We start from the raw sequence: 17060 nt of genomic DNA on the forward strand, positions 1-17060 counted from the left end.
CTGCATTTGCAAGATGGAATGACCTGTGTCTCTTATTACTCCATTGAGTTCTGATTATTCTCATGCCTGTATCAACTTGGATGCATAGTAATATCTGGCTTTGGTGTGCATAATATTTTGGATGAGCAATCAGGTTCAAGTCTTCAAGTTGCTTTTACGACGGACGTGTTTGATTCGGATGATTGGAAGTGAAAGAGATTAGATGCCTGCAAGTGATTTTGGAGCGTCCCAACTAACAGTACTTTACATGCTTCTTTGGAAGAGAATAAAAAAACAAAGCAAGAGATAAATTGGATACCTGGGTGAATGAATCTGCCAAGCCAAATCATACCTAGTCAAAAAGATGGTCTCATGCAATTGCAACTACTAAAGATTTTTGAAGGGTGACAAGTTAACAAATTAAAAGATTTGTAATCTTTTGGGACCGCGTGATTTGTAATCGTAAAGGGAATTACAAAATCTCAACTCCCAATCAAAATTTTTAACGTTTTTTTTTTGCATATTAATACCTCAATTATTTTAACCTTTTCCATTGATCCTGCATTACATGGTCCATTGTGTAATGGTCATATAGAGTAGCAGCTATAGCTAGAGTTTATTGGAATATTTTACCCTTAAACTATTTCTTTTGCATGCAAGTACATGAAATCTTCTTGATTTGTTTATTAATCTCTTAGTTCTTTAAGATTTGCCTATTGGTCCAAAAAAAAAAAAAATCAGATTTGCCTATTTTTACCTCAAAAAAAAAAGATTTGCCAATTGGTCCATAAAACCCATCACATATACATTCCTGAATTTAATTTAGATAAACATAACTCATTGCATATACTTTCCTGAGTTGAAGTGAGAACATATTTCCCTGTTCATCCCTTTGGCAAAACAATCTTAATCTCTGAGAAATTAAAACTTCATAATTAATCCAGGAATTGAGTTGTAGACCCCTGGAAACGTACACCCCGTGCCGCGTCATTTCTTAGAGGAAGGGAGAAATCCTAAGTCCCCACATACGAGTTTTCAATAACGAAAAAAAAATCCTAACTCATATCTCTCCCCTAGTCTAAAAGACTATTAAGGGTAAGGTCATTTTATCATTTGGCCATTCAATGATCACAAATTAGTTGAGGTAGGCACGCAGGACTCAAAAGAAATTAATATGTAAAATGTGAGTATTTGAACGACAAATACACCAAAATAATAAAATTTTGATTTTCAAAGAAGAGTAGGACAGAATCATGATTTTGGAATTAGAAACATCGAAATACGTGCTACTTAAGAAGAAACAAGAACATGTTTACTCAAGTATGATCATAGGTAGGGAATATCTCGTTGCTTGGAAATTGTTTTAGAAAATTGAAGTTCTTGAGAAGAATCAAGACTCAGTTCTTTGAATAGTTGAAAACTGGACCTATATTAAAAAAAAACAACTTTGCTATGATGGATTTATATTTTCTAGGAAAATCTTTTTCCTTTTTCCTTTTTCCTTTTTCATAGTTTTCTAAATAATCAAATATACCCTTAGAAGAACAGGAGCAATAAGTGGTGGGCTCCAATGAACCACCAAGCCAGGTCTGGCCAAAAGTTGGTTAAAAGTAGCCCATGCTTTGACTTGAGAGGTTGCCATCCTTCGTGGATACGGGGATTGGCTAACCCAAACCCGCTGTCAGGTTAGGTTGGGTTCAAGTCAAGGCTCTTCAACGTGTTGAGTCCGGAATTATATATTATAACTATTTTAGTGGATTCTTGATATGAATTTGCGCTATTGGATCACTGATCCAATAACTCAAAACCTAACTAAGCTAATAAGAAAGTGGACTGCCTCTCCCTATCTTTTCTCCCCATCTGTTCGCCCCATTCCACTCAACTTTATACTCTCTCCACGGCACTAATATGCCTTGCTTCCTACTCTCCTTATCTCACTGGCTCAACCGGCCAATACTACCGGCACCACCGCACATCACCTCAATCCAATGTTATGGACTTGTGGATGTTTATCGAGATCACGATCAATGTTGTCGCAAGAAGATATAGTAAGAAGCTACGAGCGTGGTGAGGCAGAACTGTGAAGCCGCTATATATGTATGTGTGTGTATATGCATATAATAAACTAGGTAATTTGTACGAGTTTGGCTATGGTTAGGGTTGGGCTACGTATAATAATATCAAACCTAGATTCCACATCAAGGTTTCAATATGTTTCATTTTGATCCCATGCCCAACCCATTCATTGTTGGGTTTAGGACAAGTCTGATGGGATCAAATCAAATCTAGGTAAAGTAATGGGTTTGCAAGTTGGAGTACTAGTATACTAAATTACCTGTATGGACCTCAATCGATGTAATAAACCAATAACATTGGCTTGGGTTCATGTTATTGACACATTCATTATGCTTTCTAATTCTAGTTGGCACCTTAGATCATTTTACCAGTCTTTCAACCTGACACGAACCTAACTTGACCTGACATATTGATATCTTACATAACGCTTAACATCAATAAGGTAAGAGGTGGAATCAACGCTCAACATGTTATGCCATTATACATAGACTCTATCAAAACCCTTATTGATCATTATAAAAGTCATTATTTGTCTCATAAAGTACATTTTAATCTTGATGCTAAAGCTACCACTGTTATGATAAATTTACGTCAATATTATAATAAAAAATAATGAATGTATAATGATATTTTCTTTCAATTTACTTTTTTATTAAATTAAAAAATGTTATGACTTCAAATTATGCAATTACTTTTGGTAGAAATTTATTGCGAAAAAATTAAATTTTGAAAAACCATTTTATCTAAAACAATAGTATTAGTCAAAATAATAGTTATTATTTACAATATAATAGATATTTTACAACACGAATTAATACATCATATAACGGTTGTTATCTTTTTACCTTATTAATTTATATGTAAAATATCGGAGCGTGTCGAAAACCACAATAATGATTATAAAACCATTATTTTCAAGCTTGGTTGGAATCCATGCAAACCACACAGGAGTTTCATGGGCTAGAAGGTGACACAATGACAACCCCTGCATCAAAGATGTTAGAGCTGCATGCACCAATTGATGGTCACATACGGGAAGTGGGGGTCCACCGTGATGAAATGCCGCTTAATCATGATCGTGGAGTGGGGATCATACAGCTAACAAGCACTCGAGCCGCGAGGGGTATGATGAGGGGATGGAGATGAGCATAACTGTCACCCTTCAGAAAAATAAAAATAAAAAATAAAAAATAACGTGCGAAGGTCGGGATAATTTTAGGCCGCACATGTGATATGATGCATATAAGACACAGTGGCGCACGAGCCCACGGCGCCGCACACGTGGAATGATGCTGGCCTGCGCGCGCATCGAGAGGGATTCGGTCGCACGGGGAATGATGGTGGGGACGGGGAGCAACCGGCGCATGATTCGCCGAGGTTGATACGGCTCCCCGCCCCACCGATTCGGTGTACCGCCCCCGCACTTCCCGAGCTTTTTAGGGCGTCGAAGAGGGAGGACCAGCCCATGATGAGCCACGGTAACATGTTCCGCGGGACACGAACAGGATGCGTCCGTAGCTCTCGTTGAGGGGACAGGTGTCAGTGAGGCTCTGAGACTGGCCGCTTTGAGATAACGAAGTACGAGCTCCTCTCGACTCTCGTTCTCCCGGGTCGTTTCTCGAGCTGGTCAATTTGACTTGGATGGTAGCTGCTGCTGTGTGTTTTATTTTGTCCTTTCATAGTTACCAACGAGGTTCCTAGAATTCATAAACATGTAGTTGTTTATAACTTAATTAAATGATATACTATATAACGTATTAACATAGTACTTCATAGTTTCCATTGGCGAATGGTGAGATTTCTTTTTTCTAAAAGCAAAAAATATCTGAAAAGCTGGGAGTTAGTGTGCCTCAAGGCAGCAAGCTCATACCTTTTCATTGTCACATAGGCTCCACTTCATGAAGTTCCCCATATCGATAAGAAGGTCTAGATCGTTTGGTGCTTGAGATGTTAAAGTTGTCCATGCACTCTTGATTTAACATAAATTATCTTAGAACTTTGGATGCATCGATAGTAGTGCATAGCTGATCTTTTCGAATCATGAGGCGTGATATGTCTAAATAATGCACATCATGCTATTATCAAACTTGTAAAGTATAAATATATACGACTATTGCATATCCCTTGAGCGAGATATATATATATGGAATATATATATATATATATATCCCTTGAGCGATATATATATATATATATATATATATATATATATATATATATATATATATATATATATATATATATATATATATATATATATATATATATATATATATATATATATATATATATATATATATATATATATATATATATATATATGGAATACAAAAAACTTGCTGAGAAGTTGCGCGTTTTCGAAGGAAAATAAGGCATATGTGAAAGTTACTATAAGAACAATGGAGAATATATATATAGAGTCAAATTAACAAAAAAAAGAGGGTGAGAAATCCTCTCAAAGTTGGAATGGAGGTAAAAAGTTGGTAGATTTTTAGATGACTCTTTAAGTCGTAGCCCATGCTAGAGAGAGCAGCAAGTTTTGATCTTCCAGCAGGACCAGCACCATGGCTTCAAATCAATCACCAGTCGCAATTAAAGGATGATCGATGCGCGCGTGCGCGCTCTTGGGTGCGAACTCCCATGCACGGAGCCGTTCCCAACAACGATGCACCCGCACAGGCCATAAAGTGCACGAATTGCAGCCCCGCCGGCTCCTGGCGTACCGCTTCGTACGCCGGAGGCGGGTGGGCCCCGCTACGTGTGCGCGTCTGGTCTCATGCTCGGTGCGCTTTGTGGGTCCCCCACCCTCCAACGCGCGCGTGCTGGACGCCGGAACGGCGGCTTGAAGGCCCGCTCGGACCCTCTCACCGGGCGCTCCCTCATTGTGTCAAGGCCCTGGGGCCCGGGGGGAACTCAGACGGGGGTCCGTGGGGGCCACATGTCGAGCCTGGTCCAGCGGGAGGGCCCACCAGGTGTCAAGAAGTTAGGGCGCACAATGGATGCCATGGAGGGGGGATAGAAGGGTAGGAGGGGCTGTCCTACCGGGGCTTGTCTGGGTATAAGCCCATGGGTGGACCCCTCTCAATTATACTTGGGGCTGGAGGGCATTCATAAGAATCCATGTAACAAATAATCATGTAAACATGCCTACTTCGTATCATTTTTCTTTTCTTGCTGCATTTGATCGATGTTATTTTGTAAGAAAAATAATGTTGCTCGGTTGATATATAGCTTTGCTCTTGCCCTTCTCTCTAGCTGGCAACCATCTTTGGAGTAAATTCTCTCTGGCAACCTTCATGCATGCAAGTACCAGTAAGTGGAGTAATCAGAGAGTTAAGCATCAATTATAACCTTTTTATGGAACTTTGCTAATGGAGCGCCTCTTTGTTGAAGCCCCTGACTGTTCTAGGTACCAAAACATGAGTAAGTTGAGCTTCCAGTCCAAGAAGGAAAATGGAGCAAATAGCTAGAACTAGCAGACTTGATGCAGCGGGCAGGATGAAGGGAGTGATGAATCTCAAGACAAAGCATCAGTAGATTGGCCACTGAATGCAAATGTATTTGTTTAATGGGACTCAATTGCACTAGCTGCTTGCTCACTCTTTTTTTTTTTTTCGTTTTTTTTCCTCCTCCAAAGAGTTGAAAACCATGACAACCTTGACAATTTCCTAGCTCACTGTGATCTCTAATGCATCGATCCTCCTACTTTGGTTGATCACAAGCAGCATCATTTCTCGGCTGCTTGACTTTAAGAGATGATGCAGTTCGGCTGGAGTTGCGTATAGGCCTTGCATTACTTGGAAAAAGATGGACATTGCCTCATACTGTATGACTTTACGGATGTCCAACCCCCTCATACCATTTATTCCACATTTCCACTATGGAGCCTGGTGCTTGGCGTGCGGCGACTGAGACAAGCCCGGTTATGCAGCCAAGCCCCACCACTTTTTTGATTGGTTGTCACTCATCGGATGAAATCCCTAGTACTCATACAAAAGCTGGCACTCCTCCTCCCAATGCAGGGCTCTACTTTTCTAGATACCTCTTCCATTATTTTCCTGTGGAAGACTCACACAGGAAGGCAGCAAAATCTCACCAATGAATACCACCCTGTTTTTTTTTTTTTTTTTCCTACAACGAATGGCATATTCATCTTTAGTGCGAATAAAACAAAAAATCAAAAAATAATACATTATAAAGTGCATTAGGCAACTTTCTTTTTTTCGACTCATAGAGAATTTTTAAATAATCAGCTATATACGAAGCTATCCAGTCTACCGTCTAATTTTCTAGACTGGTCCGTGTTTATGTTGGAAAGTTTATATCGGATACCACCCTGTGTACCTGATGCTTCCATCATATTCATCCGATAGGTTGATTCTATGTAGATCAGGGTACCAGGTACAGCACCATCCGATCAACATATTTTTGAGCCCTACGGTTCAGTGTGTCCGTATCCCCACTACAGGCTATCGATATATCCATGCTCCTAACTTTTCTCCTTGTCTGTGGGTGGTGACATGCAGCAGTAAAAATCATTACCCTTTGAGTAGACATGGCAGGGGATGATAAAATTCCCACTCACCGATTAAAACCAAAGGCTAAGTTGACAGTAAATCTAAGAAAGAAGGAGAAAATTTGAAGTTATTCATTACGAGAGGCCGCCAGCCTTCTGCATGCTTTGGTAGATAGGCCTTGTTCATGAATGCTTGTATTGTGCAGCAGCTTAAGTAATTATGAGAAGGCTTTTGGTGAATATCAGTTTTGTTAATAGAACATGTTAGCATAATTGTCTGAACAATCATATGTATTAGAGATGAGTGCAATATAAATTTTTTTGTACTGCAGAAGAAAAAACTGCACAATTCGATTCAATTTATCGTAATCAATTAGTCAACATATTAGTTAATCATAATATAAAATACAGAAAAATATTATTTATCAAATAAAAAATTATTGATATATCAAATTATTCATCGAGCTGTGAAAAAGATTTAACAGAAAATAGACTAATCAGTAACTTCTGATGTAGCAGTAAATGCAAGATGTGTAGGTAAATCGATTCATCAAGTTTCTATATATCATTAGAAAGAATATTCCTACACAAATTTAAGGAAAAAAATGAAAAATTAATAGACTAACGTTATAGTGATGCTTCCATTATACATCTCCCATGCATTGATACATTGTTATCTGGCCTACATCAGCATCGGCAGACTACAGCGTGCTCCGCGTAAATAGATGATGAGTATTTATTTAACTAGAAAAACTAATCGGAAATAGTAATTGAAGAGATTCTTATCTCCAACATGTCATGTGAATCATTCTTCCACGTATGGTTACGTGGATCCCCACCAACACTTTTGAGAAACCCACAAAAAAGAATAAAAATAAAAAATCAGAAACCAATGCATTACAAACAATGTGTATGGATCTTTCATCTTCCACAAGCACACATAGAGATCTAGCTTTCTCCGTCCACGATACACTATCTAGTTGGGTCCACAAATGAAAGGAAATAAGAAAGTCAGCAGCCAATGTACTGTGCATACTATATATGTACGTGTATATTTCTTCTTTAACAAGCAAGTAGATATGGCATACCATATATGTATATGTACATATTAGATGGCTCCATTCTGTTGGAAAAGTATTGTCTAAAAATTCCTATATCTTTATTTTATAAAAGTATTATAAAGGAATAATCTACTGAAATACAATTAGAAGATTTGCTTGGATCGAGGCGTGTGATATACACTACTCTAAGAACATGATTCACCACCTATATGCAAGTCTGCAGCGATTTCGTTTCTAAGGTGCAACAACTCAGCTCAGCTCGATCCTCCTCTAACGAGCACGATTATTGTGGAGGCTTGACCAAACCTGCACCTTCAGAATGCTTAATAAATAAAAAAATAGAAAAAAGAAAGTTGAAGGATGGAAAAACTTTGTCTCTAGAAGAAATTCTTGGGAGAGAGAAAACCAGTGAGAAAGAAAGAAATCAGATTATTTTTGAATTAATTCCAGAGGAGTCTATTTATAGACTCTATCCGTATCTTTTTGGAACCAACATTCTCTTTCGAAGAGCCACAACTCTTCTAAAAGAGATGCTCACAAAAAAAATATTTTAAAGCATTTAAAACAACTAAAGTTTAGGGAATAAAAAAATTTAAATATATTTTTAATTAAAGCTCTAACAATCCTCCACAAAAGATTTAATATTTTAAAATTATAAAGTAAAATATTTGGGCAACTTATATTATGGTAATGGGTGAGGTGTCCTATGGACTTGAATCTCACTTAGTATTGATAGTATTTATTTAAAAAAATCATAGTGGATGAAACCTTAAACTAGGTCCTTTATCTCAAACTTCTACTTATCACACACATACTATGGATCAATTGAGTCTTTATACAGTCAACGCCATTTAAAGGCCTTGCGCTTAGTACTTTGATTTTTCATAAGAATTTTATTAGGGTAGTCCAAATCCCTAGTCGTGGCCTATACAACACTTCTCACATAGATAAATCCTCTAAGAATATTTGTGACATAATACCCTACAGATTTTCTATTCTGGACTCAATAAGAGTATAACTCAACCTTTCTAATATACATTTTGTCACTTATAAGAGCACACATCATAGGGATGGAAGGAGATATATTCCGAAAAATATGCTCTGACACGATCACTCAATCAATTTTATTTCTATCATATTGAATCTCCTTCATGGGATTTCTAATCACAGAAGTTAGGTATCGATTGCCGATGACCAAATAGTGGGCTTAAGCCCCATCCCCATCGATGATTCTATGACTCTACTCCTAGACAAATCCTTGGTTAATTCATCTGCCAAGTTTTTCTCACAATTTCAAGAAAATGACATTACTTCTTTTGAGTTGTCCTACAAATTTATTGCAAATTTGGATATGCTGGTTTATCTTTTGGTTAGTACTCTTTTGAATCTTAAGATTTTGAGTTAGATTTTAGCTTTTGAAATAGGTACAATGAAGAACAATAATATCAATAAAATTAATTAACCACACTAAGAAAAATAATAAGTAATGTAACTTTGTAATTTTTGCATGTTTTTCAAAGCAGCCATATATATTTTGAGAATAGTCAAGAATATATCTGATTTTTAAAGCAACAATAACTTCTACATTGCTTTTAAAAGTGTAGGAGTTTTCTGCACAGAATTAAAAATACAGAAAATAGATTGCACAGAATTTAAATTCGTAGAAAATCTACATGGATTTTAGAGCTGCAGTAATTTTCTACACATTTTTTTAATATGCAGAAAATTGTTGCAGGCTTTAAAGTTGCAGAAAAATTCTGCAAATATTTTAAATCTACAAAAAAATTTGTATGGTTTTTAAAGTTGCAAAAAATCTGTTTGCATAATTTTCAGAGCAATATGACTTTCTAAAAGGACTGATTTTGGTAAATAAAAAAACTTCTATAGCTTTCTAATTCTATGCAATTGAAACCAAATTTAGTCCATGCAATTGAACTAAAATGACAAGCGATTAAATAACAATTTCAAGTATAATCAAGATCATGTTTACAGACGGTTGAAAAAAGTATTCCTTAGAAATTGCTATATTTTTATTTTATAAAAGTATTATAAAGGAATAACCTATTAGAATAAAAATAGAAGATTGAAAAGAGCTTGCCTGAATCACGGCATGTGATATACACTGTCTTAAGAATGTGATTCGCCCTCTACGTATAGGTTTGTGGCGATCTCGTCTCCAAAGTACAACAACCTAGCTTAGCCCTATTCCCATCTAACGAGCACGATTGCTGTGGAGGCTAGACCCGATCTACTCCTTCAGATGCCTAGAAAATAAAAAAAAAGAAAGCAGAAAGTTGAAGAGTGAAATTTTTTTTTGTGTGTAGAAAAAATTCTCGAAAGACAGAATACCAGTAAGAAAGAGAGACTGGCTTATTTTTAAATTAAACTCGGATGAGTCTATTTGTAGATTGTATCCGGATGACCGAAGAGATGCGATGGTTCCGAAGATACATAATACTTCGAAAACACCGTATCTTTTCAGAACCAACATTCTCTTTTAAAAAGAGACATCTTATAAAAAAATATTTAAAAGTATTTAAAATAACTAAAATTTAAGGAATAACAAAATTTATTTTTTTGAATTAAAACACCAATACATTCTACCTCATCACTCTACTCCAAACTATATCCTTTTTTTTTTTTAATACATAGTGAACAGTCCAATGAATGGTGGTAATTGGTAAACTGTATCCAGCTAGCAAGATGAACCTCCATTTTGAGCTTTTCATACAAGAGACAACTCCACCAATAAAAAGCACACCAATTTCTCTCTCCAATATAAATATATTCCCCTCCATGTTGGATAAAACAATGTATATACCCGCACAAAGCTTTTGGATTTGGATATGAGCTCCCTCCACTATAGCCTGCGCGTGGGCTGAATTCCCGTTTCCGTTCGCTGTCTCCCTCTCATGAAGATCTTCCCCCAATATAATCTCACCCTCTCCCTCATTATGCTTGCAATCATTATTCTTGGTTGCCTCACGCGCATGCCCTTCCCTCCACACCTCCTCCCACTTCCCCTTCCCCCACTCTATAAATCCCCCCTCACTCCCCATTCTCCCCCTCCCACGTGTCTCACCCTCTCTCCCCTCCACTCTCGCCACTATTCCAACAATTCCCACTTGCCTCCCATTTTATTCCCACTATTCCAACCCTATTCCTGCCATTCCTACGAGCTTCCAATGGCTGTCTCCGGCTTTGAGGGCTTTGAGAAGCGCCTGGAGCTCCACTTCTCCGGAGACGACCCCCTCGGCCTCCGCAGCCTATCGATCGGCGATCTCCAGCAGGTGCTCGATGCTGTCCAGTGCAGCATCGTCTCTGCCGCCGGCAATCGTTCCTTCGACGCCTACGTGCTCTCCGAGTCCAGCCTCTTCCTCTACCCGCACAAGATCATCCTCAAGACCTGCGGCACCACACAGCTCCTCCGCTCCATCCCCTCCCTCCTCCGCCACGCCGCCGACCTCGGCCTCCGCCTCCGCTCCTGCCGCTACTCCCGCGGCAGCTTCATCTTCCCCGCCGCCCAGCCCTTCCCCCACACCAGCTTCTCCGACGAAGTCCTCTTCCTCGACGCCCGCCTCCCCGCCACCCTTCGCTTCCGAAAAGCTTCGATCATGCCGTCCGACGCTTCCCCGCATTCCTGGCACGTCTACTCCGCCGCCGACGACGTGTTCTCGGCGCTGCAGCCGAGCAGTTCCACGATAGAAGTGTGCATGACGGAATTGGACTGCTCGCTGGCGCGACAGTTCTATCGGCGGAAGGGCGACCATCGCTCCGGCGATGATGCGGGGGCAGAGATGACCGAGTTGACGGGGATCGGCAGCATCAATCCGCGGGCGCTCGTCTGCGGCTTCGCGTTCGAGCCATGCGGTTACTCGATGAATGGCCTCGACCGCGACCGCTACTCGACGATTCATGTCACCCCCGAGGAGGGCCACAGCTACGCCAGCTTCGAATGCGTCGGCACACGGGAGGTGATGGATTATCTACGGAAGGCGGTGCATGTTTTCCGGCCAGGTGCGGTGTCCGTGTCTCTCTGCATGGGTGCCGGCGACGACGATGAGGAGCGAGTGTGGCCGGCGGTGGCGCGTGCGTTGGAACCGCTCGGGCTGAGCTGCAGGAGCCGGGCGGCGGAGGACTTTCCAGGGGCCGGGACCGTCACGTACCAGACGTTTACGGCTCCCCGGAAGTGATTGGGGTGGTGGCTCCGGCCAGAAGGAAGTGGCCCAACGCATGGAAGTGGTTGTTGAGAAAATGTCGCAATTTGCTAGGCTTAGAGGAAACAAAAGGGAGAGGGGAGTGAATGGGGGGGAGTGTTTGCTCCGTAGGGAGTTGGAGGCTTTCTTTGGGGATGATGATGGAATGCAATTAGGGAGAGTGCAGTTGACACTGGAAAGGAGAAAAAAAGGGGTTTTAAGAGCGGGGTGGGAGCACCATAATACAACACCCCACTTTAGTGTGTCACGCCTGAATGGATACCAAGGATATGTAGTGCGTGGACGAAGGGAGTTGAGTTGAGGCTCAGTGTTTTGGGGAGGGGATTGCCCTCCACCTTTCTTATCTCTTTTTGTTGTGTCTAAAAGGAAAAAGTACACCTTTCTGTTTACTTGGTTGTTTCGTTTTGTTGTTCTTAGGACCAAGATTGCTCTCTCCTCTCACCTTTTCTCCTTGGACATATTAATTCTTTTCTCCTTTCAGAGTCACCATTACCGACGCCCTCATCTCTCCATGGTGTGTTATTAATTTGCGAGATCTGGAGGCAAATAAATGACACTTACTGTCAGTGAAGGTGTGTTTATAATTGGCCTTGTTGATGGGCTGCATCATAGACATCATGTGCAGGATGGGACATTAATTCTCTACGAGTGGAATGAGAACGATTCAAGGCACAGTCATTGAGGGAATCTTAGGTGGCTGCAATAAGTGTGAGAGCTAAGTATGATTAATGGCCTCTCCTCTTCTATCATCTTGCTTTGATTCGAAGCACTCCAAAGGTGGTCGTTCTCGGAACTGGATAAAAACTACACACTTTCAGGTGCATCCAGCGTGACTAGAGGGCATGTTTCCTCACTAATTCATATGCAATTAATACCTACTCGCCACGCAATGCACAACTGTGTTCCACCTTCCCCTGGAACCATTAATTAACTGAGCAAAGCTGAATTAGTGAACAACCCTTACAATTAACACACCTGGAAATTGGAGTAAGCTCATGCCTCTGAGTTGCTGCCACTTGGATTCATGCTTTTGCCTAGGCTGCCGTTAATAGGAGGGTAGTTGCATTTTTTTTTGGGATTATCTCACCTTATATATTACACACACACACAGACATGCACGCTTGCACGCATGCACAGAAAGAGAGAGAAGTGAGGTGGGGAGGTTGGGGTATGGATCATGCTCCTCTGCAGAGAAGAGGATATCTATTTTTGAATTCCAAATTCAATAATGAGACACTCAAATAGATAGTTTTCATTATACTAATGTACTTACATACATGATGAAGTATCTAAATTAAAAATTTACTCAATTGATCATGACCTACATATGTTTATATATATATATATATATATATATATATATATATATATATATATATATATATATATATATATATATATATATATATATATATATATATATATATATATATTATAAAAATTAATAGATTTTAATATTTAAATCATGGCAAATATAATATTGTATCACTTAACTATCTATTTTTGTGTATACTTGATGTAGTGGTTAGACACCAAAACTATATAGGTATGCATGCATGTATATATAGTCAATGACCAAGCATCGGGAAATCGAATACCACTTTTATCCGAAAAAGCATGAATTTTGAGAACCCATGTCTAAATTGTATCACATATTCTTAGGACTCTCCATGATTAAGTTTATTCTATTCTGAGTTCACACATTGATGCAGTTGAGAAAGGCTGATAAGATGTGAAAATGTATTTGAGTAATATAATTAGGCTCAAAAAGCAAATAAAGTCATCGTATATATTGCAGTTTGCACTAATCATACATCTGATATGAGCTACCATTTTGAAACAAATCAAGCACATCACAGATAATTTGGTTCTTCTTTAATGCAAGGATTTTGAAGTAACTGTACAAAAATCATTTCTTTGTCAAAGAATTGTTACTTCATATAAATGTTCTAATAACGGAGATTGACTCACTTGAATTGGCACAAATTAGATATTGAGGATATATTTACAACTTAGACAAGTTCACTCACAAGTCGTTACAAATATATAAATAAAAAAAATTAAGTAAGAAAGAGCAAAAGAAATAAATTTTATTTACATAATAAATTAATATATTAACATATAATTTTCTGACAGATTCCCAAAGGGAGTGTGTGAAAACTGGTGAAAATAAAAACCTGATCAAGTTGCATCACCGTTCCTCTTACGAACTTCAACAAGTTTTCAAACCGAAGTATTAATTAAGTTTTTAAGCTTGATTTGGTGCCTAGAAACTATCAAAGTATAATACAAAACGTCAAGAATCAAGATATAAATTCCCTAATTCAAGCAATTCTCATGATGAACCCCTGTTTTTTTCCTTAATATATTGTTTCTCGAAGAACCGGGTCTTGCAATTCTGTATTGGGACTTGGGAGTGGTTTACCTATGCTTCTAGTAACGATTATGGACTCATTAAAAATACTTTGTAGCCCAACCTGTCTTTCAAACACAGAAACACTATTGCCATGTGTCATAAGAATTTTGGTGCTTTATGCTACAATCCTACTGTATATCGCACCAACACCCGAATTACATAAATCCCCTCATGCCATATGATACATAGCATTTTGCTTTAAAAAATGTTTTGGGTCTGAACTCAATACCAAGAAAAACTTAATTTCGGAGCTGGTAAGAAGGCTGGGCCCCTACTTTTCCACATCATGGTTGATCACATAGCTCTATTCACAATACAACCTTAATCTTTCAAAAAAATTTTAGCAGTTTCGCAAAAAATTTTGATTCACATCAGCATTATTACATCAACACATCATCTGCATTACATCATCCAATCATGCATCTACCTGAGCTACCTCATATATGTATGTATACATGTTTATATGCATGCCATGTGATGGTGGCATTAGAGCACATCCTACATATCATAAAGACCACCTTAGTTTATAAGAAAGGTGGGTCCATGGATGATGCTCTCGGTTTGGGCATTCCGAGAGAGTCATCCTCTCATTTGCTTCACTTTATGGTGCCTTGATATTCTCGAGCTAGGATATGGAAACATGGAGGCCATCATGTCCCCTGAGCCCCGGACTCTCTATTGCATGGATTGGTTTTGTTTAGGAGGAACCTTTTCATTCTCCAACCTCACTTTAGGCTCGCCGAGGCTTTTGGCTGAACGAGACCAAGAAGAGGGACTACCCTGATTATAAAACACCCCTAGTGCATCCAAGTTGCCGGATCTAGTGAGTATCCGGGTCTTGTTCTCTTAGGAAAGGCGTCAAGGAGATTGCATTGCCGACATCTTGGAACTAGCATCATGTGGGGCATGAATAAAAGGCTTACATGCATGAACCTGGCTTTCCAGGCTAACCCAAAGGATGATTGCAAAGGTACATGGTGTGTTTTAAGTTGGGACCATTGGGTTTCACATGTATGAGTGGGTCACAACTCATGGCCTTGGACATTAGGTTTACGGTGGACACGTGTTGATCGATGGATGCATGGTCGAAGATGCGAACCTAAATGACATGTATGGTAACCCATCTGCATCTGCTTGCATGCTAAAATTATGATGTGCATGTCTTTGTGCTCTGATCATCTTCGTACGAGGTTCGGGCACATGTGAAAAGGACCAAACATGGTGGACCTAGGACTCAAGTTGTTGATGATAGTCGGGCTCGGTGATAGGGCATCAGTGACACCTCAAACCAAGAGGATAATAAATGTTGCATGCCTGTAAGACAAACAATACAAACATGCAAGGCTACTATCAATCAAGTTATATTAATTCTAGAGTGATAATAATTTTTTTCTAGTCATCAAAAAATTAATTTAATAAAGATTCAAGCAAATTATTCTCGTAAGTAGATAGTACAAAGTAGCAAGAGTCATAATGTTCCAACCAATTATTATCATTCAAATCGAATAAAATATTTAAAACTAAATTGAACTAAGCTAGAATTCCATATGACTTAAATATCTCCAAGCAATCTAATGCACTCTCCTAAGTCCCGAGCAATCATGATTCATGATCTAAAAATAGAAGAAGAAAGAATAATAAACTATGTTAGCCTGGTAAGCAACATAATACATCAAAGTGGGGTCTAAGCATCCCAAACAAATAAATAATCAAATAGCATAATATTGACTAGCAAAAAAATCAAATCTCAAATAATATATATATATTTTTCAAAATTTATTTTTATAAATTGATAATAAATTCAACATCAGATTATGGCAACGTAACCTAATGGCATGCATCAGATAATAGATACAGAATGCACAAAGCGCCATATAAACAATTTGTTTTTTATTCTCTGACAACTTTGGATAGATATCACTATTCTAATTAGTAGTGGCTCGATGTTAAAACTAGTTTCTCAAATTACAAGTTGACAAGACCAATATATAATCCCTATTGACGGACCAAATCATAACCATACTGAGAATATATATATATATATATATATATATATATATATATATATATATATATATATATATATATAAAATAAATTTCATAAAGTGTTTCAAAATTTATTTTATAAGAATATAAATATATTTTAAAACAATTATGACAGTAATAATGGCATATTTGATCCACTTAATTAAATATAAAAAAAAGGAGATCATAACCAAATTTAATAAACTAATTAAAATTTTCTAAAAGCTATTAGAAAACACACTTTGAAGGTTATTAAAATCTCACTTGCGTTGTCCTACCTTGATGGCTGAGTCTTGCTTGTCTTGGCCTCCTTAATTATCTCTGCTATCCCACTTCCCAACTATGGCAGAACTGGTCTTCTTGGCTGCTTGAAGAAGACCATCCAGTAAAATCAGATTAGTTTTATGAGACTTTGATGGATGCATAAGAATAGCTCACCCTTGATGTAGTAGTACTTCCAATTCTTTATCCTCAACAAAAAATTCTTTTGTTATACATGCGCCTCAGCCATCAGGTATTGAAATTCTTTTTACACACATCGGAAGACAATGTGTAAATATTATGGGGTTCATGGCTTTCGATTCTCTTAAATTTCTTAATATATCTCAAATCAACTCTCCCTCTTTTGCAAGGCATTGCAGTAGCTTATTAATGAGCTCCAGTCTTTGGAGCTTACCATAGATTGTAGAATTCAACCAACAATAAGAGTCAAATATATTCCTTTATTCTGGTTATTTGTCACCTGAATTCCTTATAGTCATCGACTCAAT

General features: G+C 38.3%; 1 protein-coding gene across 1 annotated transcript; it reads left to right on the forward strand.

The window, feature by feature from the left end:
• Window positions 1-10718: 10718 nt before the first annotated feature.
• On the forward strand, window positions 10719-12238 carry LOC103723001 (S-adenosylmethionine decarboxylase proenzyme 4-like). Its single transcript, XM_008813776.4, has one exon. The coding sequence runs from the start codon at window positions 10818-10820 to the stop codon at window positions 11823-11825; it is 1008 nt and encodes a 335-aa protein (XP_008811998.2). The 5' UTR covers window positions 10719-10817; the 3' UTR covers window positions 11826-12238.
• The last annotated feature ends 4822 nt before the right edge of the window (window positions 12239-17060 follow it).

Source organism: Phoenix dactylifera, chromosome 3, assembly GCF_009389715.1.
Source record: "Phoenix dactylifera cultivar Barhee BC4 chromosome 3, palm_55x_up_171113_PBpolish2nd_filt_p, whole genome shotgun sequence".
Taxonomy (NCBI): domain Eukaryota; kingdom Viridiplantae; phylum Streptophyta; class Magnoliopsida; order Arecales; family Arecaceae; genus Phoenix; species Phoenix dactylifera.